The 25,350-nt window shown below is 38.4% G+C and overlaps 1 protein-coding gene across 1 annotated transcript; it reads right to left on the bottom strand.

Annotated features, from left to right (window-relative positions):
- Positions 1-17,070: 17,070 nt before the first annotated feature.
- Positions 17,071-24,803, bottom strand: LOC131906525 (killer cell lectin-like receptor 2). The gene is made up of 5 exons (XM_059257141.1): positions 24,692-24,803; positions 22,781-22,870; positions 21,509-21,730; positions 18,711-18,853; positions 17,071-17,178 (listed from the first exon to the last, which is right to left on the bottom strand). Exons 1-5 carry the CDS (start codon positions 24,801-24,803, stop codon positions 17,071-17,073), a joined length of 675 nt encoding a protein of 224 aa, XP_059113124.1.
- Positions 24,804-25,350: the final 547 nt, after the last annotated feature.

The following is a 25,350-nucleotide window of genomic DNA, read 5'->3' as shown; positions in this document are numbered from 1 at the left end:
CCAGTTTTCACATGCTGCCAGAGTCAACCAGATCAAACACAACCAACAAGCCTTCCCCATTTATCCTGCTCTCAGGTCACACCATCTGAAATTCTCTGGAGAACATAAAATCATGTGATAGAAAAACAATAAAAGCAGCTATTACCTGTGTTTCGACCCGAAATGATTATTGCTGAGGGAATTGATCCCCAATTGGGGGACAAGTTGGTGTTATCTGTTCTGTATGCTCTCAAAGGCTCCAAGAGAAAAGGCAGAACTGAATCGCCTCTGAGTGATGTTCAAACTCATGATTTTCTGCCCCTCCTCTTGACCAAAAAGAAAAGAGGAAATTGCATGATGAAAGCTGATGCTGACGGGTAGGAAAGAGCCAAGCTACCATGTCAGATGCTGCAAATCATTTCCATAATCAATATTTGAAGACCGAGAAGACAAATGTATCTGCTAAAAAGAAAAAAAAACAGTAAGTATCCTTTTCAAAAACACTAGTAAAAGGAGATGACTGAAGTCCTTCCACTCCTAATTTTGTAGTAGGTTGATTGAAACATTTTCTTGCATTACTATTTGAAAAAAATTAAAATTGCTTTCTGTTTTTGAATTATGTTTATTACAGCTAAATGTGTTTTAGGAATTACTTTTAAGCACTGATATTTCCGCTATAAAAGTCTTACTGTATGCTCTCCTACCTTTTTATTCATAGAGAATGTTTACAGTGGTCGTTGATGCCTTTCCATTCAGAGTGGCCTTATGGCTGATGTTTTCATGGTGATAGCATATCATGCCTAAGATATTATGCATGTTCAGAAAATACTCTACCACTGAGTAACAGACTCAGACTTTTAGTTGTTTTGTTTTGAGTTTTTTGGTGTTTTTTCTTTTGTTTGATATAGCAATTGTTATATCATACCTATTATGTAGCCCAGACTGGCCTCAAAGTCTGAGTCCTCTTAACTCAGTCTCTTCAGTGCTGGGAATTTAGCTGTATACCACCACACCAATTTAACACCATGTTTCTAATTCAACTTTTCTAATAAATAATAAGCATTTTTTCATTGTGTAAATATTGATCTATAAGATTTTTAAAGATATACAATTATTAATCAATTCTATACAGTACAAATTAGTAATTAGATAATCACTTACTGTTGAATATTTAAACTATTTAAGCTATTTTGTTGTCAATTTAAAAACTATATGGGCTATACTTTAGAACATACTTAGACATTTTATGCGTGAAATCATGTGATCAAAGGAGATAGACATTTAAGGAACTCTAATATTGATTACCATACACCTCTACTTTATTTTAGTCTACCAGTTGTATGTGAAAATAATCACAACTGCTTATGTTTTGAAGCTGAGACAAGGTGAATTTTCTTCCAAGAATTTTGCTCATGAATATGTGATGAGAATTCCTGCAAAGAGGCTTTGTCAGCAAAGAGTGATTTACTGGTCACTGATTGAAAACTACAGTGAAGTGGAAAGGTTGGAATGTTGTAGATCCAGAGGCTAATTACTTTGCTATGTGATGATAGCTTTAGCCCCCTTAACAGCCATTCCTTGTGCACCCGTGTCAGAATTAACATTCTGTAACTATTAGATAAAACCTTGGTGAAATCTATTAACTTAGCAGACCAGTAACTTCCACTGGAAGCTAAGAATGTCATCTCATGGCCTATAAAAATTCTTCCCCCATCTTTCTGTGCCCACCTCTCTGATGTACTCATGAATATATGTTATATTTTCCTTGATTTATACCTTTTTCAGCTCTGTAAACCTACAAAAGTTTGTGAAAATGCTTCCACATTGAAACATGGCCACTCAAAATGGCTCCAGAAGAAACTATCTTTTCAAACCTGATGGATTGTTTTTGATGAAACCAATTTAAATTGTTTTTCAAATCAAATGACAAGGGTTAATGGAGCACTGGTGTTGGGAAATGGGGAAAAAGCTGGAGAACAGAAGAGAAACCAACAATACAATGACAAACCTAATCCCACTTGACTATAGCAGAGGTGAACTTCTTGCTTCTTTCTTCCTTTCCTAACTTCTAGCTAGCCATTAATCACCACTCTCTTAGCTCCCACCTCCAATGTTTCCTCCTGTTTCACAATTTGCTCCTGACCTCACCACTAGGTTATCCTGCCTCTGTCTTACATGGCTAGTTTCTGGTTTTTATTTATTTATTTATTTGATTATTCCTTTTGTAGACTTAAAAAACTTTTAAATTTATTATTACTGTGTCTAATGAGTGTGTGTGAGATTGAATGCATGCATGCCATGGGTTGCAAGTGGGGATAAGAGGACAACTTTGGGAATTAGTTAGCTCCTTTCTTCTACTTTGGGTTCCACGGATCAAATTTGGGGAGGTCATCAGGCTTGTGTGGCCACTGCATTTACCAATGGAGACACCTAACAGGTTCACTTCACGGTTCTTAAACCCTGATATCTCTGAGTCACTACTCAAGTCTACCATTATTGTATACCAGATGTCTCTTGAAACAGTTCCCAGACATTATTTCATCTCAACAGTGTGAGACAATTTTAATGGGTTCAATGTGGATGCTTCAGGATACCTCTAGTTAGTCACTTTTTTCTCCATTCCCACATCCTGGGGCATCCTTCTATCTCTTGTCTACACACACACACACACACAAACACTCACACACACATTAAGACTAAATAAATATAGCCTGGGTTTTAGCTTGCCACAAAGTATGGATCTGGGAACTAGAGAGACTTGAGTGGAAATACCAACAAACTCCTGTGACTTCAGGTAAGTCAGATCATTCACAAAGTCTTTGACCACAGCAAAACAGAAACACACTTTCCCTCCAGGATTTGTGTGAAGATTTAACAAGATATACAGATACACAAAGAGCTTTTTGTTTTGTTTTATGTTTTCCTTGTTTGTTTGTTTAAGACAGGTCTCACTACATTACCCTGCCTGGCCTCACAAGTGATTGGATTAAAGTGTGAGCCCAAGTTTCACAAAGTTTTTAATCACAACCTGGCCAATAGGATGGTAAACATGCATTCAACATTAAACATTATTATTTGTAGTCCATGACTCCAATCTTTCCTTACTACATAAATTTGAGCAAAACACTGAATCTTCAAACCTTTTATTCCCTAAGTGTGTCAGATACTCCCTAGGGATGGAATAATTGCAATCAGGAAGATAGAGAGAAGCTCTTAGGTTTCAAAGTAACTGTTTTTTGAGCTTTCTAGAATGCAGAAGGTTCTCTCAGCCACAGGATGAGCTAGATTTTCTACCTGACCATGTCAAACAGTGCAGATGTTTGGAAGACAGAATAGGGACGGTCCATGAACCAAAATGAGGAACTGAGAGATCTTCAGCAGTGAGCCAGTGCTGCTCCTGAAAATTCACAGTTGCCCTAGATGAGAGTTGGGGGTTGTATCACACTGCTCATGGAAACACTAGTGGTTCTTTTTACATCCTTATCTCTGCTGAGAGGAAGTCATTACTGTGGGGCCTAAGCAAGTACAGGACACGCTTCTTTGTGCTTTCTACATACTGTTGGCCTCCCCTAACATCATGCAAAATCTGTGAGCAAGAACTCCAGACCTGTTTTGCTCATTACTGTGACCAAAGCATGAACAGGAGATGAGGTGCCTACCAGTTCACTTGATGAAGAAACAGAATAGCTAACAAAAACTGACCACACATTGGGCCATTTTTTGGTTTTGGACAGAGACAAAGGATGTCAATTACTTTAAAGCCAAAAAAGCAGCAGCTTCCTCTGAGTTCTGTACAACCAAGCTCTGAATTTCTAGAAAAATGTAAATTATTAATGAGCATAAATAGCATGAGAAAATAGAGCCACTTCAGACCAAATTGACTGACAATTCCACTGTGATTCTTTGACCAAAGTGCAACACAAAACAGAAATACCAAAATTCATTTCAACCTACTAATGAAACAGAAATGTTAGAAGCTTGAAGAAAGTTTCTGCTTTCTTGAATTTTGTCTTGTAAATTTATTGTTTTTGCGGAAAAACCCCACATATACACACCCAAATATATATTTATTTCTCTGACTTGTTTGCTATAAAAGCTTTTGTTTGTGAAACCACAACTACCTGTTCCTTTATGTTGAGACACACATGTCTGGTCACACATTCAAACCTTCCATTTTGACCTTCAGACATTGGTGGCATCATCACTACTCAGTGCAAATCGGTCTTGCTGTCTGAGGCTAAGGTGAGGGACACATTTAGTAGCCACCAGCTCACAGAGAAGGATGGGCTGACTCACTGCTTTCACTGGGAAGACTGACTGGTCCTGGACAGCTTCACACCTTCTGGTACTTCTGTCTTAAGGTGAAGCTTTCACAAAACTGAAGTATGGTAAACTCACAGCTCTTATAAAAAGTAAAAACAACTCTATTTTGAGATTTCTTGTGACCATAACCACCCTATGTGTCCTGACATTTATAATCACAGCTTTTCTAATACTCATTTGTGAACATCATAAGGAATCAGATAGTATTTTGTGACAAACAGACTACTAAGCCTGGACCTACAGGTATACTGAATAAAGCCATAAACCATCTGTATAGCTAAATTAATCAACATTAAACAATGCAATAAATAAATAAATAAATAAATAAATAAATAAACAAACAAACAAAATCTACTAATACCAGGTAAGGGAAAAATCAGCAGCACAGAATTATTGGATGGATTGGATATCAATGTCCACAACTGTTTTGAATTTTCAGTTTCTCATAAAATGAAAGAAAAAATAGCATTTTAAATTCAGTTACACTAGATACAGATGAAGTGATCAGTAGCCATCACACAAATGACAGTGGCTCCACATGGGCCTGCACCTATACAGAACTATTCTGTTATTGCAAAATATTTAATGAGAAGAGCTACTTTGCTCCTATCTGCTTACCAAAGTTCTTAGCCTTCTAAATCTTCCATCCCGAAGTCAGTTTTAACTGATCGCTTTACCAAGTAGATTATAACTACCAAAACAGCATAAGCTTACACTGTGAATTCATAGAGAGACTTATACAGGACACCAGCAGCAGAATTAATAATAATAATGGAAGATGAATTCAAGTGGAAAGAAATTCAAAGAACTGGGAAACATGAGTAGGACTTGTTTTCATTAGAAGTAAAAAATATGTGTAGGTACTCTACTAGTCTGCTTTCTGATACTGTTATAAAACACTGAACCAAATAAAGTTGAGAGGGAGTGGTTTATTTCATTTTACATGTTACTACTCAGTATTGGAGGAATACAATACAAAAATTTAGGTGATGTCTCAGATCAGAAACCACAGATCAACTCTCTCATTGGCTTGATCCACAGCTCAGGTTTAGCTATTTTTCTTATATAGCCCACAAACTACTACCCAGGGTTGGTACCATCTACAGCTGGCTGGGTCTCCTACATCAATTAGTAATTAAGAACGTGTACCCACAGACACGTCCACAGGCCAATGTGATAGAATAAGTCCTTCTAGGTGTGTCAAGCTGACAACCAAGATTACCTATTACAAGTCCCACACATTTACAACTTGGGATATCACTGCTGAACCACAACCTTTCCTTTCTTTTCCCCAACATTTCAGGTTAGTATAATAGAACACACTTTATCACTTTTAAGAGTTAACTGTTTTTTACAAATATTTCCAATGATTTAAAAGTCCAAGTGTTTTTTAAAAATTCAAAGTTCTTAATTGTGGCTGATATTTAACAAAAACTGTGTTACACACCTTCTTATTGAAGAAATGAAGATGCATGAAAGAAAAAAACTAGATCTATGAAAAATCAAAATTCAGTTATGTCAATCCATGTTCTACAGCTGTGTCTGGCTACTGAAATTTACTCATGATCTTGTGGCTTCAGACTGCCTGGACATAACACTTCTCTATATCTCTGCATAGCAAGTATCAAGCCAGCCAGTGCCACACAGTGATACCCTGTCTCCAAAACCAAAATAAGCAAACAAAGGGAAAAAATAAATTTAAGCTGCATGAACCATTTAGAAAAAAACTGTACCACAGATAACTCCTAGGCAGGTTACTCAGGAGTCTTTTGTTGTTTACTTATTACTGGAGAGGGGGATCTCTAAAAGGTTTCTTTTCTTTGGGGCTCCTGGGTCCTGTGAGCATTCTAGAGCATCCTTAATAACTCTCCACAAAGGAAAGCTAACGGGCAAGACTCATGAATGTCTTCTGTGGGTGATCACAGCTTCTCTGATTCAAGCGATGGCAATGGTCATGCCCAAACCAGATGGTACAAATCTGGGTAAAGTTGGAGCTTGGTTACATATGTAATCTCAACACTGAGGAAGTCAGGGAAGGAGGATCAACAACTCAAAGCCATCCTCCTCTGTAGAGTGAGTTTGAAGATAGCCTGGGTGATGAAATCCTAACCCCATAAAATCAAATATAAATGAGCAAACCAAAATCTGGAGTCCATACAGTAAGAGAATAAACATTGTTTTTTCTTAAGCCACAAGTGTGTGCTGTTCTCTAGAACAGCCCTAAGACACTAACACAGTTAGAAAAATAATAGAAATTTAATAATTTTAACAAAAGTCACAAATACATTAAAAGATGAATTTTACCCAAATTAACAGATAGAAAACCTAAACTGTGTTACATCCATTAAACAAAATTTGTTCTTAATCTAGTAAATACCTTACCCCAACGACATCTTCAGGCCCAGGTTATCACTTGGTGATCATATATTTAAGAAAAGAAAATACATATCCTTCCAAAAATTAAACTTTCAAATATACAAGAATGACTTCTGAAAACTCCAAATAAACCTCTAAGGTCAGGGTTTTCTCCATATCCTAAACAGAAAAGGGCCAACTGTGATGGGTCACACCTTTAATCCCAGCATTTGAGAGGCAGAGGCAGGCAGATTTCTGTGAGTTCAATATCACTCTGGTCAATATAGTGAATTCAAGGCCAGTCAAGGCTACAGAGTAAAAACTTTTCTCAAACAAACAAGCAAGCAAGCAAACAATTAAATATGTTTTTAAAGAGAATTATATGACTCACATTCAGAATTGTAACACTTAAAGAGACTTGAACAGGAGTACTGCCAAGAGATCAAGGCCAACCTGAGCTACATCCTGAGTTCTAGGCCAGTAAAAGAAACAGTGTGAGACCCTGTCTCAGAAAATAAAACAAATGGAACGGGGGAAGAAAGAAAAGGAGAGAAAGCTGCAGGCTAATCTGTTACAAATATAAACATAAGCACTGGTTAAAAATATTACCCAGGCCGGGCGGTGGTGGCGCACGCCTTTAATCCCAGCACTCGGGAGGCAGAGCCAGGTGGATCTCTGTGAGTTCGAGGCCAGCCTGGGCTACCAAGTGAGTTCCAGGAAAGGCGCAAAGCTACACAGAGAAACCTTGTCTCCAAAAACAAAAACAAAAAAAAAAATATTACCCAAAAAGATAAACAATGGGGAGGAATGCCATGACAGATTTATGGGGATCACATGGCTATGGCACTCATGAAGTCACACCATATTTGGTTGCTTGCTTAGTGTCTGTACAAGATCGACCCATGAACAATCAGTCATAGATTGGGAGGGACTCATGAGGCCCAATCCTCCAAAGGGAACTATGGACTCTCTATGGCTTTTGGAGGAGAGGAAGTTACTAACTTCAGTGATGTAGACACAGCTGAGTAGCTCTGGCTCCAGTGGCTAGTTTCACACCCATGTGCCTGTGCATGTCCCAGGTTAATGTCTGTGTGTTGCAAAACAAATACAAAACCACAAAAAAGACATGAATGTGGGATGAAGACTTCACAGGCATAGTGTTGATGGTGATGGGCAGGCATCGAAGGCCACAGGGACTGAGTGTGACCAGAATGTGTTAAATTCATATATGAAATTGTCAAAGACTAAATTAACTTGTATAAACACACATATTCCAAGCAGGCAAAGCTATATAAAATGGAGGAGGAAAGGTTTATTTGACTTACACTTCAGCATTGCTGTTTATCATCACAGGAAGTCAGGACAAGAACTCAAACCTGGCAGGAACCAGGAGGTCAAATCTAATGTACAGGCCATGGAGGGGTGCTGTTTATGGGAAGCTTCCCATGGCTTGCTCAGCCTGTTTTCTTACAGAACCCAGGACTGTGAGCCCAGGTGTTGCACCACCTACAAAAGGCTGGGCTTTCCCAATTAATCACTAGTTAAGAAAATGCGCTAAAGACTTGCCTACAGCCAGATCTTACTGAGGCACATTCTTAATTGAGATTCCATCCTTTCAGATGTATCTAGCTTATGTCAAGTTGACATAAAACTAGCCTCCACAATGGTTCTTGAAGAGATGTACATATTTTTAACTCATATTTCTCACGACTTACAGTAGGGACATTTTGATTACATACACACTCCAAGGTCAAATTTGATATTTTTAATGTCAGAGTCAAAAATATAAAGACATCATATGTCAATAACTCTTTTAGAACTAAAGGACATTACAAGGGAAAGCACTGATGATAGTGAATGCTAAGAAATATCAACAGTGATATAACTCAGAAAACTGACAATTATTAATATGGATTATGGAACAGATCATATGACTAGATCGATACTAAATTTAATGTCTTATCTTTTTAGTATGGTGCTATAACAGGAATGGCTTTGAAAATATTTATGGACAGTTTACTATTATTATTGTGATCATCATTATTAATATGCTTCACGAGACAGAGTCTCTTCTGTAGCCCATGATGGCCTCAAACACACTATGCAGCCTAGACTGCATTCAAGTTCAAGTACTTATGAGATTATAAGTCTGAGTCGTGACATCCAGATGGCTTCAGTGAATATTACTGTATCCATGGGTTTTCAACTTGCCAGCAAATAGGTCAGACAGACAGAGAGAGGAGAGAGAGAAAAAAAAGAGAAAGAGAAAGAGAGAGACAGAGACAGAGATAGAGAATGAGAACACATATGTACTATGAATGGTTGTATGAGTTTCTTGAACTAGCCTAGAAACTATTCATCAAATCTGAAATTTAATTTTAGAGAAAACAAATCCTTTCTAAACATAAGTTCTTCTCCCTGCAAAAAACAACAGATACTAACTAACCAACCAAATATAGAACCCCAAAACTGCATCGTAGCTCTTATTTGTGATGTCAAAGCAATGGAATATTGAAAAGGTTTATCCTAGGGATGATGAGTCAGCTATGTGAGTTATTATCAGCATTCTGGATTTGGTTCTTGTGTCATTCAGGAAACAAAGGATGATTCCTCAGGACTTGGAACAAAGGGCATCCATTTTCCAGACATGAGCTGCTGTGTTTAGTAAGAAAGGAGAAAGCTTTTGGTGTGTTAAGTTAGATTTCAGTAGAACATTTCTTCTCTTTCCAGCTCATTGCCATGTTTGCTCAGCTGACTGAGTCCTTCGGTTAAGACATTCAGTTATTAAGTAGTCACAAATCGTCACAGGATACCAGCAAAGATGACAAAATGTCCATTTTTACTTCTCCTTTATACTGTACATGGAACCAGGGAATTCATCCATTCTCTTTTCACAGATACAGGGGTGGATTCTGCCACAGTCACCATCACGCATACCTACAAAACTGAGATGTGCACAGTCTCCATCTTTCCGTAATAGTTTTATCATTGTCAAATTACTGTAAACAAAACACACAATGGGCAGTTATTAAAATTTGAAACTTATATTGATGTGATGTAGCCATGATTTTAAAAACAATTTTTATTGACCAAAATATACAGAATATAGAATTAATTGTGTTTTACTAAAGGTTTTTTGTTTTCTCTAAACTCATTTTAAAAAGGTCTTGGGCCAGTGACACAGACCAGTGGCTACAGCCATTGCCACCAAACTTGACAGCCTGAGTTCAGACTTCGGATACCACAGAGTAGAAGAAGAAAAGTGACTCCTTCAACTGCCTCTAACTACAGATGTGCTGTGACATGGGAACACACATGCATACATTCACACAAAAATAAATAAATGTAATAAAAATAAAAAAATATTCTCTTGATCACAATTCAATTCAATATCTATTCCACATTGTTCATTTTTAATCTACAAATAAATTTAATTTTTAGTATTACCAAAAGATCATTTTACACTAAAGTTTATTTCCTATGATGCTTTTTGGAATAAAAACATTTTAAAAACTAGAAAAATATAAGTGTATGTGACACACAGGACAGGGTTTCTTGCCTTGGGCAACATATGAGATTTATCCAGGTAAGGCTGATAAGAATATGTATAAAAGAGGATAATACAGGGAATGAAATCCACCAAACTCCATGGGTTGTGATGTGAAAGGGATAAAGCTTCAAGAAAAGGTCATCATTTGTGAAGCCCTGGATTCAAGCCAGGTAGAAATAGTGTGTTTAGATTTACCATAGGAACAGCAAAAGATGATAAATGAAACTAACTGGCCTTTGGGGTATAGACAGAACAGGTGAGGTACAATAGGAGTGAGTATACATATTAGAGAGCCATGAGACACCGTTATGAGTACAATCAATAAAGCATGTGTTTTAAACATGAGTGAAGAGGAAAAGACCGAGTAGACACTAACTATTCACAAGATCCACATGGAGCACACATTCTACATCATGACCTCTTTACTTTACCTCCGTGGAGATGCCCATTTGGAGCTCTACACAAGGAAGACAAGTTAATCTAATAGCTGTTCGCTTGGTCTACTAGAATTGGACATTGAAACAGATGTCCAAGCTACTGCTTCTTCCCACTAGAGAAAATGCTTCTTGTGGTGAAATAAATCTTCTTAACACCAGGCTTTTATACCGAATCCTCAGTTCCGGCCCTAGTAATCATACCATCATCAGGGGGCAATTTTGTAGCATAGTAAAGGTCTACAAAGATATTACCACCTAGATGCAGTCATTTTCTCAGCCACTGGCACCTCATTCCAAATGCTACCATTTGCCCATCTCTGACTCTGTATGGTGCTGTAGGTTGTAAATAAATTCATTAACTCTGTGGTCAGTCATGGTAGAAGACAGCATCCATCCTGGTGCTTGGGAGGTAGATGCACAAGTGGGGCTAGCTTGTATGAAATGATACTCAAATAGAAAAACAAAACTAATATACCAACAATAATAATCTGTGTGCTTGGTTATATTAAAACATCTTGTAAGGCTTGTAAGGTGTCCTCTGGCCACCTCTGTGACAGCCTGCATGAGAGTATCTTTAGAGGAGAGAGAGGAAATTATTTTCCTGCAGATTTGGAACCTAGCTGTCTGCACTGGCTGGACCACATTCAAACAGAAGTGACCAGAACTGTCACGTTCCCAGACACTGAGTAAAAGCTTCCTGAGACAGTTACTACTATGAATAACATGCTTCAGATAGTTTCTGCAGCCAGTGAAGAAGAAATTCAGTAAATGCACCAAAGAAAATGACATCATGAAAAAAATCCAGCAGAAACAGTACATTCAGTGCATAAAATTTCAGACATTAGGATTTCCATCTAACACTTGTAAAATAAGAATACTTGATATCTTGCAAGTGACAAAGTACAGGACAGGCACAGTCACACCTGCCAGTAGTCTCAGAACCTGCAAGTTGGAAACACAAGGATCAGGTGTTCAAAGCCAGCCTGGGACACATGAATTGCTACCTAAAAGCAACAAAGTTAAAATTAAAATGATTATTTAATGATATAAAAGATATTTAAAAATTATAATTAACTTCTCCATTTCTGGTGAGAGTGAAAACTTATGCAGCCACTTTGGAAAGTGACATGGTTGTTTCTCAGAAAATTGGTAATCAATCTGCCTCAAGACCAGCTATGCCACTCTTGGGCATATATCTAAAGGATGCTCCATCCTACCACAAGGATATTTGCTCAATTATGTTCATAGCAGCTTTATTTATAATAGTCATTGTCATGAATTACTGCATGTGGGGGTCTCCCAAGGGCATGCCAAGAGTGCAGATAAACATAGTGGGCAGATACAGTGGTGAGCTGGGCAGATGCATGCCATGTGGCATCGCGGCTATGGCAGTGGTGGTGGCAAATAATTTGCAACCCAGACACTGCATTCATGTGGAGAGTTATTATAATAAAGAAATGAAGAGAAAGAGGAAAGAGAGAGACAGAAAGAGAGAGAAGGGGAGAGAGAGAGAGGGGTCAAGGGTGCACATCTCATGGAGGAAAAAGGTGGAAGAGAGAGAGGAAGGGGGAGGAGTTTTTCCTTAGAATGAAGTTTTTACATCAGGACCACATCAATGCCATCAGGTGGGTCAGAATACTAACTTTGGTTTCCAAGGGGCAGATCAGAATATTAACAGCCATAAACTGGAAACAACCTAGACATCCATCCAAAGCAGAATGGATAAAGAAAATATGGTCCATTTACACAATGGAGTATTATGGAGCAGTTAAAACAATGGCTAATCTCTGTGAGTTCCAAGCCAGCCTGGTCTACAAAGTGAGTTCGAGGAAAGGCACACAGCTACACAGAGAAACCCTGTCTCAAACAAACAAACAAACAAACAAACAAACAAACAAACAAAAAAACAGTGGCACCATGAAACTTGCCACCAACTGGATGGAACTAGAAAAGATCATCTAGTGAGGTAACCCAGGCCTAGAAAGACAAATATTAGCTCTAAACTAAAGGATAGCCATGCTACAATCCCAAGACCCAGTGAAGCTAAGTAACAAGGAGGGCTCAAGGGGGGCGGGGTCAATGAATCTCATTGTGAAGGGGAAATAGAATAGACATTGCTGATGGAAGGGAGGGGTGTTCTGGATTGGGGTGGATGGACATGAGAACCAGAGGGATCATGTGGGGAAGATGGAGGAAGAGAGTCCAGAGAAAGACAACTGGAATGAGGGTCATCTCTGGGATGAGCTAGAAACCTAGTGCAATGGAAACTCCCAGGAATCTATGAGGGTGACCCTAGCTAACAGTCCTAACAATGGGGGAAACAGAATCTGAACAGGCCATATCCAATAACCAGGTAAGACATCCAGTGGTGGGATTTGGACCCCCAACTGAGCTGCAAAACCTTCAATCTACAGTTTGCCCTACCTACAAAGAGATACTAGGGTAAAGGTGGTATAGAAATTATGGGGATAGACAACCAATGACTGTCAAGCTTGAGACCCATACCATGAGTGGGAGCCCACCCCTGACACTGCCTGGAGGACCAGGACCCAGAGGCCAGGTAGTCCAGAGACCTAGGATAGAGCTGAACACTACTGGAAAAAAAGTGAATGAAATGATTCATAATAATGTTCTGCTATACTCATAGATTGTTGTCTAGCCTAATTGCCACCAGAGAGGTCTCACCCACCAACAGACGGAAACATGAAGAGACACACAGTCCAACCGCAGGAAGACCTTGGGGAATCCTGTAGGAGAGGGGAGTAATGATTGTGAGAGCCAGAATGGCACAAGAAAACCATGGAATCAATTAACCTGAGGTCACAGGGACTCACGGAGACTGAAACAAAATCCAGGGATCCTGCATAGGACTGACCTAAGCCCACTGTATATATGTGACAGTTGTGTGGCTTGGTTTATTTTTTTTCTTTTGTGGATCTCCTAACAGTGAGAGCAGGGGCTTTCTCTGACTCTGTTACCTGCTTTGGGGACCTGTAGATGGACTTTTCTTTTGGGCTACCAGCTCTCCAACAATGACACAGAGACTTAGTATTAATTACAAAAGCTCAGCTGATAGGTTAGGTTTGTTTCTAACTAGCTCTTATAACTTAAATTAACCCGTTTATATTCATGTACCTGTTGCTACATGACTCATGGCTTTACTTCTCCTCCTGCATGTCTGCTCCCTCTCTGTCTGCTGGTGACTCATTGTGTCTCCTCCCTTCTTCCCAGCATCCTTTGTGCCTGGGAATCCTGCCTAGCTATTGACTGTTCAGCTTCTTATTAAACCAGTAACAGTGACACATCTTCACAGTGTACAAAAAGAGGGACCCCTCTTCGTACTGGGTACATCCTTCCTCAATAAGAGGAGGTGCCTAGTCTTACCACAAGTTGATATACCATGCCTGGCTGGTATGTCATTGGAGACCTGACCTTTTCTGAACAGAAAATAGGAGTGGATTAGAGTGTGGGAAGAAAAGGGAGGAGAGGAAAGAAGGAGGGAAGACTGTGACTGGACTGGAAAAAAATTAATTAACTAATTATTTTTTGTTTTTCAAGACACGTTTCTGTGTTAACAGTGCTAGCTGTTCTGGAATTCACATTGTGGACAACGTTTACCTTGAACTCAGAGAGAGCTGCCTGCTTCTGCTACCAAGTGCTGGGACTAAAGGCCTGCACTACCACCCCCAGTAATAAATTTTAAAAATTGTAAAAAAAGACAACCCCACAAAAGAGAACAGTATTTTTTGGTTTTTTGTTCATTTTTTTTTGATTGGTTATGTTCTAGGATGTGGATAATAAACATTGTTTTTAAATATATACATATACATATACAAAACTGCACACACACACACACACACACACACACACACACGCCAACGGTATTTTTGGATAAAAACAGAATTTTTAGGAGAGAAATTTTAATAATAGTATTACTGAAAACATCAATAAGCAGGGGGAATGGTAATGTGTGATATAAAAATGGAAGGAGGAATTCTGAGAATTATAACATCAAATGTCGATAGTACTGGACATAAAGAACAGGAGAGGATCAAAGGTCGATTAAACAAAAGTAAGGGTTTATAAAAGGCCTTATGGGCACCCACTAGCTAATAAGTTTGTAGATGACCAACACAAAGTAGACTCTTTGTTCCTTTGGTGGTTTGGGGTTGGGGTGTGTTTGTGTGTGTGTGTGTGTTTTAATATTTTTATCTGATTGGGTGTCTTTTACTTTATCTTCACTTTTGTTTTTGTTATGGGGAGAGAAAAAGAAAGAACTTGAGGAGGATGTGGGAGATTTTAAATGGTAGGAAAGCTGATCAAAATATATTCCAATGAAAAATGAAATTGAAAAGGAAAATATAACCATAAAAAGAGTTAGAACCACTGCTGTGGGATGTTCTCCATGCTGTGAATGTGTTGTTCTGATTGGTTAATAAATAAAGTGCTGATTGGCCAGACAGGAAGTATAGATGGGACAATCAGAGAAGAGAATTCTGGGAACAGGAAAGCTGAGTCAGAGAGGCTGCCAGCCGCCGCTATGAAAAGATGTTAAGATATCCGTAAGCCAGGAGCCACATGGCAACTTACAGATTAAAAGAAATGGGTTAATATAAAACATAAGAAGAGCTAGCTAGAAGCCTTCCATGGTCATACAGTTTACAAATAATATAAGTCTCTGTGTGTTTACTTGGTTGGGTCTGAGTGGCTGCGGGAATGGCGGGTGAGAGAGATTTGTCCTGACTGTGGGCCAGGCAGGACCAGAAAACTCCAGCTACAAACCACAGAAAACATGAGTTATTAAATAAAAATCAAAGTATAAAGCAGGAGATACATCCAGAGGAATTATTGGTCAGAGAGACTACAGAGGTCTCCACACCAGCACAGCATATTGCCATTACCTTTGGTTACCAACCATAACTACGTGGTAAGACCTGTTTGCTGATACACCATACACTGTGATGTCAGAACACAGAGAAATCAGTTTCAAATCAATCAGGAAACTTCTTTCCTTGAGCTATTTTTCAAAGGATGTGAAGGTGATTTGAAGGCTGCTGGGGGATAAGAGAAATGAATGGTCTTACTCAGCACTGAAGTCTGCATTCTTCAATACTGACCTGCTAGGCAAGATGTTCTCAATGGTACCATTGTTACCGGATAACTAACTGTTTTCTTATTAGAGTTGAGATCTTTACTATATAAGTGATATCGTGTTTGCTATTGTAATCCAAATCAAAAGCCCATGAATGTGGAGGTCAAGCGCCCTAGGTTGGAAACTGCTACAATCATGTTGATAAGTGGGCATGTAGTCAAACTGTACTCTTAGTACAAGTGTTTATGGCCTAGATCTGGGCTGCTCTCGACCTTGGTCAGAGAAGCTTCTTTTGCAGTAGGCAGTAATCAGTACAGAGCAGCAGAACTAGTCAAAGTTCAGAAGAGAAGAGAAAATGTGTTTAGCTAGCCCTATGAAGACAACTTCAACTCCCTTCCCTTCAAAACCATCCCAAGACTCAGGGAACATTAGGGAAGAGAAAGTAGGGAAAAAAATATAAGAGCCTGACGATAAGAAAAGCTCTATGAAGTCCTGCAATCGGGACTTGACAAGGCTTTCCTACTCACAAACTCACAGCAGCTGTGGTAACCTATATGAGACCAGAACAAGATTCCACCATAGTTGGGGTGGGGCCCTCTAGCTCTTAAGGAGATAGTATTATTAGGTGACTGCTATTGGAAATGGGAGACACATTCTTTATTAAGGTTGTGGCCACTGGGAGGTGTCCTTGCTCCAGCGGATAGCCTGCAAACATCCACCAGTGGACAGCATCAAGTAAGAAAACATGAGTTAGATGGGAACACCTTAGGTACAGTCAGGGGAAGGTTGAGAGGACAAGTTGTGGATGATATGATCATATTTCATTCTGTATATGTATGAGATTTTTAAGAAATGGTATTAGTAAAGAAAATCAATGAAGAGTTTTCTATCAGAACGAACTTAGAGCTTATAGACTACAGCAACCTTGAAATGAAAAGTAGATATGTTTTGCATATATATTGTGTTTTTATATTTATAAATTAATAATTATATAAGCTAACTACAGAAACAAGTCAAGTGTATGTTTAAGATACACTCATAATATTATTCACGATGATCAAGTTATTTCACATGATCCTAATCTTTGGTTTTTTGTGCCCTCTGCATCTTAGAACACACAACCCTGAGTTATGTTCAGTATTACGTCACTAGCAGTCAGTTTCTAAAACATTCCTCTTCCCTGCCTAACACTTGCTCAAACACTGTGTGATGCATCTTGTCCTGACCTGTGAACTCCATAGAAAATGAGGAAAGCCATGTGAAATGAGAGAAAAGCCTTTGCAAGCCATCCTCCCAACTGTGCATCAGTGTTAGAGTGTGAGGGCTCAGGAAACTCACACTTTAGATGGGCCATCGCCAGTCCATTGCCATTCCTTTTTGCTTCCATTATATTTTAATCCAATCCAGTGTCTGTTTTCAGTAACCTGGGACTGTAAGAACTTCTGTAAGGGAAATAACACATATTTTGATAAAATGTCTGCCTGGTAAGAAAAGGACAGGATAACAGGTCCCAGCTATTCTTATATCATTTTTCTGCTGTCCTGTCCTCCAGCACTTCAGTCCCTCCAAGTTCATTTTTAAAGTGATTTCCCAGTAGTAGTTCATTTATGTAAAAACCAATGATAGTTACATAAGTTATATAAAATGAAAACTTCAGGTGTCTAGAGATACTGGATTCATGAAATGATTTGTGACCGTGTTTCTCAGAGAAAGTATCACTGTGTAGCCAAAGGCTGACATTGAATTCACAGTCTCCCAGCTTCAGACCCTGTCTCCTTAAGTAAGCCCAACACTTTATTAAATTATTCAAATACACATTTTAGATGACCACAGAAGCATGTGGGAAGTGTTCAACTTAAGTGAACCCCCTGTCTAAAAAAACTAATTAATCCAGATGAAAAGTCCAAGTCCTCTGTGAAAAGCTGTGCACTGTCCTCCATGTTCCAGCAATGAAGCCATGCTGTTACTTAGATCTCAAAGTGACAGAACTTGAGGAAGTGTGAGATACTTGGAAGTAAATAGTGTGTCTTACATGTGGCACATGAGTGGAATGACACCTAATAAAATTACTGAATATATTTTATGATATAAGTTTAAATTTACCCATGTTTACTGTATCAAATGAAAAATTATATTATTATTTGACATTAAAATTGATTTTATGCTGTAATTATTCAGACATGTATTAAATTGGTGAAGAAATTGTGCATCATATTCTAAATGACAAAGTTTTCAAGCTGATTATTCAACCATTTCTCTAGAAAAATACCCTCTATGTATTTGAAGAAACTTTTTTAGTAACAAAAGTAAACAGTTAATGTCAGGATCCTGGCCACTTGTTTTCCTTTAAATGTTCATTTCCAAAGATAGATCTTTTTATGAAATTTAAGAATACTAGGAAGTTAATATTATGGGCAGATTCAGTGAAAATCAACTAACAGGAAAAACTGTTTAATTTCTGGTTGTCATATAATTTCCATTTTGCAGATTGGCCCAGAACTCAGTTACTTTCTCTATTGTCATCCAGTTACCCATCTCAGGCAGTCTCACTTCTGGATTGCAAAGAGCAAACTCTGGACCATGGTCTCTCTGGGTGTAGGTTGCACTCTATGGAGATAAATAACTGTCAGTCACAACATGTGTTATACCAAAGGGCTAAACTTATTCAGGGAAAACATGCTTCTCTGCAAGATTAGTTTGCAGATTCCTGGCAAAGGGAGGAGACTGCAAAGACAGGACTGTCTCCTTAGTAATGAGTCTCCTCATAACACCCTGTGTCCTGACACTAAATAGGAAGTAGGAAGGATGGACTGGAAAACTCTTACTGTATGATTTTTGCTCGAATTACAGGAAAATCACATACAACTGCTGAAGGACTCTTTTTTTTTCTTTTAAATATCTGGGCTCAATATTTCACTATCAAGGGTTCGAGAAGGAGTCTAAGAATAAAGAAGCCTGTAAGAGTCTATGGTACCCGTTCATCATCATCATCTATCTTCAAAAGGGATAAGCTGCAGTCCTGGCAGGTGTGTTTACATCCACTCCAGGGTTTATTGTCCATGATGAAATAATAACATTTTATGCCACAGCAGAACAAGTGTCCTTCAACAGGTTTCCCTACAACAGAGAAGGAAATGGTGAAAATTCTTATTTTCTGGTATTCTGTTAATAGGACTGTGGTGATATTTTGTATATGCTTGACTGAAGATCTAGGGCAGAGCTAGTCATAGAGTTAGCCATAGATGCCAGGCAGTGGTGGCATACACCTTTAATCCTAGCACTATAGGCAGAGGCAGATGGATCTCTGTGACTTCAAGGCCACCTTGGACTACATGACATTAATCCAGTCTAAAAGAGAAACAGAGTCAGGCAGTGATGGCTCACACCCTTAATCCCAGTACCTGGGAGCCACACACCCTTAATCCCAGCACTAGGAAGGTTGAGACAGGGAGAGATATGGCTGGGCAGAGAAAAGAATATAAGGCAAGTGGAGATAAGACTCAGGGGCATTCAGTCTGAGGATTCATGGAGACAGGATCTTCCCTTTTTGGCTGAGGAGTTGGTGAGGTGAGAAGTGGCTGTGGCTTGTTTCCTCTGATCTTTCAACATTTACCTTAATATATGTCTCCGGGTTTCTATTATAAGACCTATTAAGATTTGTCCTACAGAAGAATGTATTTATTACAAATCTATAACTAAGTAAAACCTCACAGCTCTCAAAAATTGAGACACTAGAATGCTGAGACCCCTGCACACCCATGTTCTATACAGCACTGTTCATAATAGAGATATGGATAAAATTTAAGTGTTCATTATGGATGAATCAATAGAGAAAATGTATCATATACACACAAAGGAATACTATTTATCCTTGACAGGGAAGAAATCCAAGTGGGCACGATGACTTATGCCTGCCTACAAACACAGCACTCCATAGGCTGAGGCATGAGGTTCACCTCTAGTTTGAGGTCAGTCTATGTTAAGCAGTGAATTCCAGGCAGGCCTTGATTATATATGGTGAGTTCCAAGGCAGGCTGGGCTATAGAATGAAACCATTTTCACATCTAACCGACCAACTGTGTAGTAAGAGTCTCTCAGGTGACTCCTGACTGCTGCTCACTTAGTGTCAGGACTAAGTGTCCTGTTATGAGCCGATTCATTACTAATGAGACAGCAGGCCTTTGCAATAACTTCCCTTTCTCAGAAGTCTACAAGAAAGTGTTTCAGAGAAGCATGGATGAACTTGAAGACAGAATGCAAAGTGTGACAAACTAGGGCCAGGACCATATATTTTTATTTCACTCAGATGAGGTTTACAGCACAGCCCAGTTCTAAGAAGCAGAGGTTTGTAAGATCCCAGGGGCTAGAGGGAGGGGAAATGAGCACTTGCTGCTCAGAGGCTGTTACATGGATGATGCAATGCTAGGTCTGCAGTGATGCACTGTGCCCACAGTGGCCCACATGCTACTGTACACATACAGCTGTGCTCTGGTCTATGTTAGATGCACTTACCTTAATAGAAATAAGAGACAAACAAGGAAGCTTTTGATGATGATTTCCTGTTCTCCTGCCTTCAAGGGTACACCCACATGCCCAAAGTATTAAATCTGAATACTTTAAAACCTGTGTAGTTTACATAGCTACAACCTCTCGATAATTTATTTATTTGGTCTGTGCTAGGGACCCCCATTCTTTATTAATAAACCTTTATGTCAAACCCTTGTTTTTCTGAGAAGAGGTATCAACACTCTGTAGTTCAATCTTGCTTAGAATTTGCTGGACACCTAGACTGTCCTCAAATTTGCAATCTTTCTGTCTCAGTGTTTTAATCACAAGCATTGTAGATTCATGCTGCCACTTAGAGATGGTAGTTATGTTATTATAAAATAATAATATAAAACATTTTTGATGAGTCTGAAATGCCTCAATGACTATTTGGGGACTTCCTCTTTTTCTCTGTCACACATTCTAAAATTTACCAGTTTTAAAGCTATTATTAGCCCTTGAATAATAAAGATCATCAACCCCTGCTATTATGCACAGTGAGATCATACTTAAGAGTTCTTTGTGTACATTAACTTTTGAAAAAAAATACTTAATAATGAGTGATAAACTGTGTCAATTAATGTTAACCAGTCACGATGCAAGGAAAGAAAGGTTCCTTGTAACGATTGATATTTCATCTCTGTGTCATTCAGTGACAGAGATACACCAGTGTGGGAACCATGGTGAAGTTCCCATGTGTGCTGCAGTGAGCTTCACTATGGTCACACACAGGCCAGATCTCTGATACCAAGGCAGAAGGAAAACATACACACATACACACACACACACACACACACACACACACACACACACACACAGCCAAACACAATTATTTTTATGACTGCATCCATATAAATACTTTAAGTTCATTTCACCCTAAGAATTTGGTAAATACTCTCTTACTGGAAACTTCCACATTCTGTCAACAAAAGAAATGGGGACTCAGATTTGACCTCTCATGAAAACGACCTGAATTCTCAGCTGTGCTGACTGAGCTTCCATCCCTTGGAAGCCGTGGGAGACAGGTAGGCCACTGAGTTCTAGAAACTTATATTTTCCTAATCAAAACAGGGATTTCCAGGGTTTTAGGCCCCTTCATGAGACAAGGAAACCCCACCCATTAGCTCAGGGATCACCAGCATTATTAGTTGCTAACTGGACTTCAGATCTTCTGGAGAAGAATCAATACAGAATAATGCAATTCTTTATTCAATATTCCCTCCTTACCTGTGTGCTGCACACAATCAAAAACAACCTTAGTTTTCCCACAGCATCTGTTCTGTTTTCTATTGAGAGTGTCTGGTTCCTTCTGATTGAAGTCATCACACCCTGTAGACTTATTTCTCAAAGTTTCATTTAAGCAGTTGTTATTTTGCATGGTGATATTCCTTTGATTGGGGTTGTTTAGATTTTTCTGTAGTTCATGGTTTTCTTGACTATATTGGAAAACTAAAATTAACAAAAGATAAAACTCAAAAATGGTTACAAATACTAAATATTAAAATTTAAGATATAAGAAAAGCCCCCTAGTTGACAATATATATTATTACTTCAATTGCTATTTTGACATTTAGAAAATAACACCTCAATTAATTCATTAAAGAAATGGAAACATTAATTTCCCTCTACCAGAAACTTCCATATAAAGTAAATGATAAAGCAGAATTAAATTATGGTGGAAGCACATTGCCTTCCAATTTCTTTGATTTTTCTCAGCATAAAACTTACAAATAAATATCTAACTAAAGAATTCAGTCAACTTTAACATCCACTGAAAATGTGAGTTAAGGAACATAAAGAAATGGCACAATTCTCAAAAGACCAGATGGAAAGCATAATATCCTGATACATAGGTATATTTTAGCACATCCTGGGAGTGATTTCTTCTAAAGATGTAAAGGAATCTGATAAGGCTGAAGTGTTAAGGTCTCTGTACATATCTAGTCTTTTTACACAGCCATGTCCTCATTATAGACTGAGGAAAATGAAAAGAAGGTCATCATTTCTTTTGCACAGCTGTTTCTCACATATTGTTCACCTAAGATTCCCAGTCTCTTCAGCTCAGAAGGCAGACTATCACCAAGTTCTCAGAATGAACATGACCATGAATGAGAAAGTACAAAAGCTCTCAACAGCCCCAAAGTTAATGAAATAGGTTTGTAAGAGAAAGGGACACTGTAGTGTGCCAGGATTAAAAACTTCCTAAGAAATGGGCAGTGGTGACTCAAACCTTTGATTCCAACACTCAGGAGGCAGAACCAGGCAGATATCTGTGAGTTCCAGGCCAGCCTGGTCTTCACAGCAAGATCCAGGACAGACACTAAAACTACACAGAGAAACTTTGGCTCTCGAAAGTATATATATATAGTCTAAGTCCAATGCTATGTGGCACATCCCCTGAATATAGGCAGGACAATGGGCAGAGTGTGTTAACGGCATAATAAGTGACTGAAGATATTATTTAGCAGAAAGGCAAAGAAGACGTTTACTGTTACTCACTGTATGTCACCAACACTGCAACTATCACCAGCAGAATGGAACAAAGGATTCCAAGAGGTATCACAATGAAGTGCCAAGGGACTGAAGATTCTTAAATTAAGAAAATAATCACCATTAAAAAAGCAAGTCCGCCGGGCAGTGATGGCACACGCCTTTAATCCCAGCACTCAGAAGGCAGAGCCAGGCGGATCTTTGTGAGTTCAAGGTCAGCCTGGGCTACCAAGCGAGTTCCAGGAAAGATGAAAAGCTACACAGAGAAACCCTGTCTTGAAAAACCAAAAAAAAAAAAAAAAAAAGCAAGTCCAAATAATAATTATAATTTTGTGTAGCATGGAGATGATGGGATATTAGTCTCTAAAATTTTACAGAACTCCATCATACAAACTTAATGAAGATTGCTTTCAAAATTGTATTACACCCATTTTAGAAATCTTACATGTGCGAAGTTTCACAGGTTATCAAACGTTTTTCACCTTTGGTCTTGTATTTTTAATCCTCCCAACTCAGTCTGGAAATAGCCTTATGACAGGTACATGCCCCTCACCCAGTTCTACAGGATCAAAAGTGCATCCTTCAGAAAGCACTGGAGGCACAGACACAGTCCAGGTAGCCAATCCCAAACTGGAGCGTGCAGTCCACCAAGGACATATAACTGAGGATGAGGAAGAAGGGAAGAGGGATGGATGTTCTTGAGAACTGTAGGGTACCATGGCAGTTCTGGAGCTGTCTTGTATAGAGGGCCATCCTTAAAGGAGCTTAGAAGTCAACTCTTGCTTTTTTTTTTTTTTTTACATAAGTTCTATTTTTCTCTAGATAATACAAAACATCTTTATGTTTCTGAGGTGTTGGGAATTTAAAACTCAAGCCTCCGATTTTCAGTATGTCAAAGAAGTTAAAGTTTAGGGTTCATTTGTGACATTATATGAAGAGTGAGCAGAAAAAGAATAGAAAGTTTTCATTAGTAAACTTAATTATTCTGCAAAAGCATAATGTGGTTTATTGACCCCCATCCCCACTACCATCTGTCATCCCCTCTCTTCCTCTACAGCTTCTTCCCAGGAAAAGACTCTGTCATCTGATAGATGACTCTTGCAGCTTTCATGCACTAGATGTTGAGAAATACTTAAGAAAATAAAAACACCTTCTGTTAGAATAAATGTTTTGTTTATAATAAATACTTTTCATTTCCTTAAGATTTTATTTCTCTAAACACACTTGGTGTTTCTACAGATTTTAGTGTGTTACTTTTAAAAGATTCAGAATTCTTCTTGATGAAACTAAAAAAAACAAAAACAAAAACAAACAAACAAAAACAAACAAACAAACAAAAACCCTTAATTGTTTCTCAAATTTGACAGAATATATTCACTTCTCCCTTCTCCAGTCTCTATTATTTTTTTCTTACAGGCTCCCATCATTCTACTCTGCCCATCTGGCTTTTTGTTTGTTTGTTTGTTTCTAGCTAACACCTAGAAATAGGATTATTGCTGAGTGGTGATGGCACACACCTTTAATCACCATACTAGGCAGGCAAAGGCAGGAGATCTCTGAGTTTGAAGCCAGCCTGTTCTACAGAGTATGTTTCAGGACAGCCAAAGCTACACAGAAAACCTTGATTTGAAACCAACCCAAGAAAATAAAATGAAACAGATTTTAGCCAGGCATGATGGTACATCCAAGCACTTGGGAGACAGAGGCAGGAGAATCACTTTGAGTTTAAGGCCAGCCTATTCTACAAAGGGAGTTCTGGGACAGCCAAGGCTATTAGAAGGAGAAACAATGTCTTAAAAATAAAAAAAACCCTCAAAAGTAGAGATACTGTTTCTAATGGCAGCCTGTAGGATATTGTTTTCAAAATTAGAAGTTTATGATGCACCAAAAATAGGTGAATTTAGATGTTTAAACACTTACCTCTGTGGCCAGCTTCTCTGGGCCCTTGTGTCTCATCAGCCCTTCCTCGATTCTGTAAGTCTGAAGACTTATGGAATCTCACTGTTGTGTAAGTAATCTCCTCATCACCCATCTTGGGAGTAAGTGAAGTATGGTCTGTGTTAAAATCTGCCCTTGAGTGATTTCTAAAGAAAAAGTCAAAATGTCCACCTCTAAGAAGGTACCAGAATACAGTGCTGCAATGGGGTGGGAAAGGGTTGAAGTCTGATTCATTCCCCTCATGATCCAAACACCCTAAATCACATGGACTGACCCTGTTTTCTACTAGAGGTGAGAAGTCTTTGAAGATTTCTTTCATTTATACATCTAATGGCCTCAGAACTTATTATTAGGAGATACAGAAAGGATTAAAAATTTACTAATAAGTCAATGTAATATTGACAGAACACATACATAAAATGTTAGCCAAAACTGGTACTACCACAAACCATTGAAATACTTTTAAACTATCCATTGAAATAACAAAAAATCAAAGCTTTCTGAATAAATAAAATTTTTTTATAATTATTTACATGTTTTGATAAATACATGAATGCAAAAATGTTCTTATAGTCTTTTCAATCATGCATGACTATCAGAGTTTCCTAGACAAAGCCTTGAAACAATATATGAAATTTAAT

This window comes from Peromyscus eremicus, chromosome 3, assembly GCF_949786415.1.
Source record: "Peromyscus eremicus chromosome 3, PerEre_H2_v1, whole genome shotgun sequence".
NCBI classification, from domain to species: Eukaryota; Metazoa; Chordata; class Mammalia; order Rodentia; family Cricetidae; genus Peromyscus; species Peromyscus eremicus.
Note: the sequence above shows the minus strand (reverse complement) of the source record. Positions and strands in the feature narration are given on the sequence as shown.

Excerpts from the sequence above, each read along its gene's own strand:
- LOC131906525 (XM_059257141.1), bottom strand. The coding sequence starts at position 24,803 with ATGGGTGATGAGGAGATTACTTACACAACAGTGAGATTCCATAAGTCT. Across the intron at positions 21,731-22,780 it reads TGCAGTGTTGGTGACATACA|TTTTCCAATATAGTCAAGAA; the intron begins GTGAGTAACAGT and ends TGTTAATTTTAG. Across the intron at positions 17,179-18,710 it reads TAGATGATGATGATGAACGG|AAGTTCTTACAGTCCCAGGT; the intron begins GTACCATAGACT and ends TTTCCCTTACAG.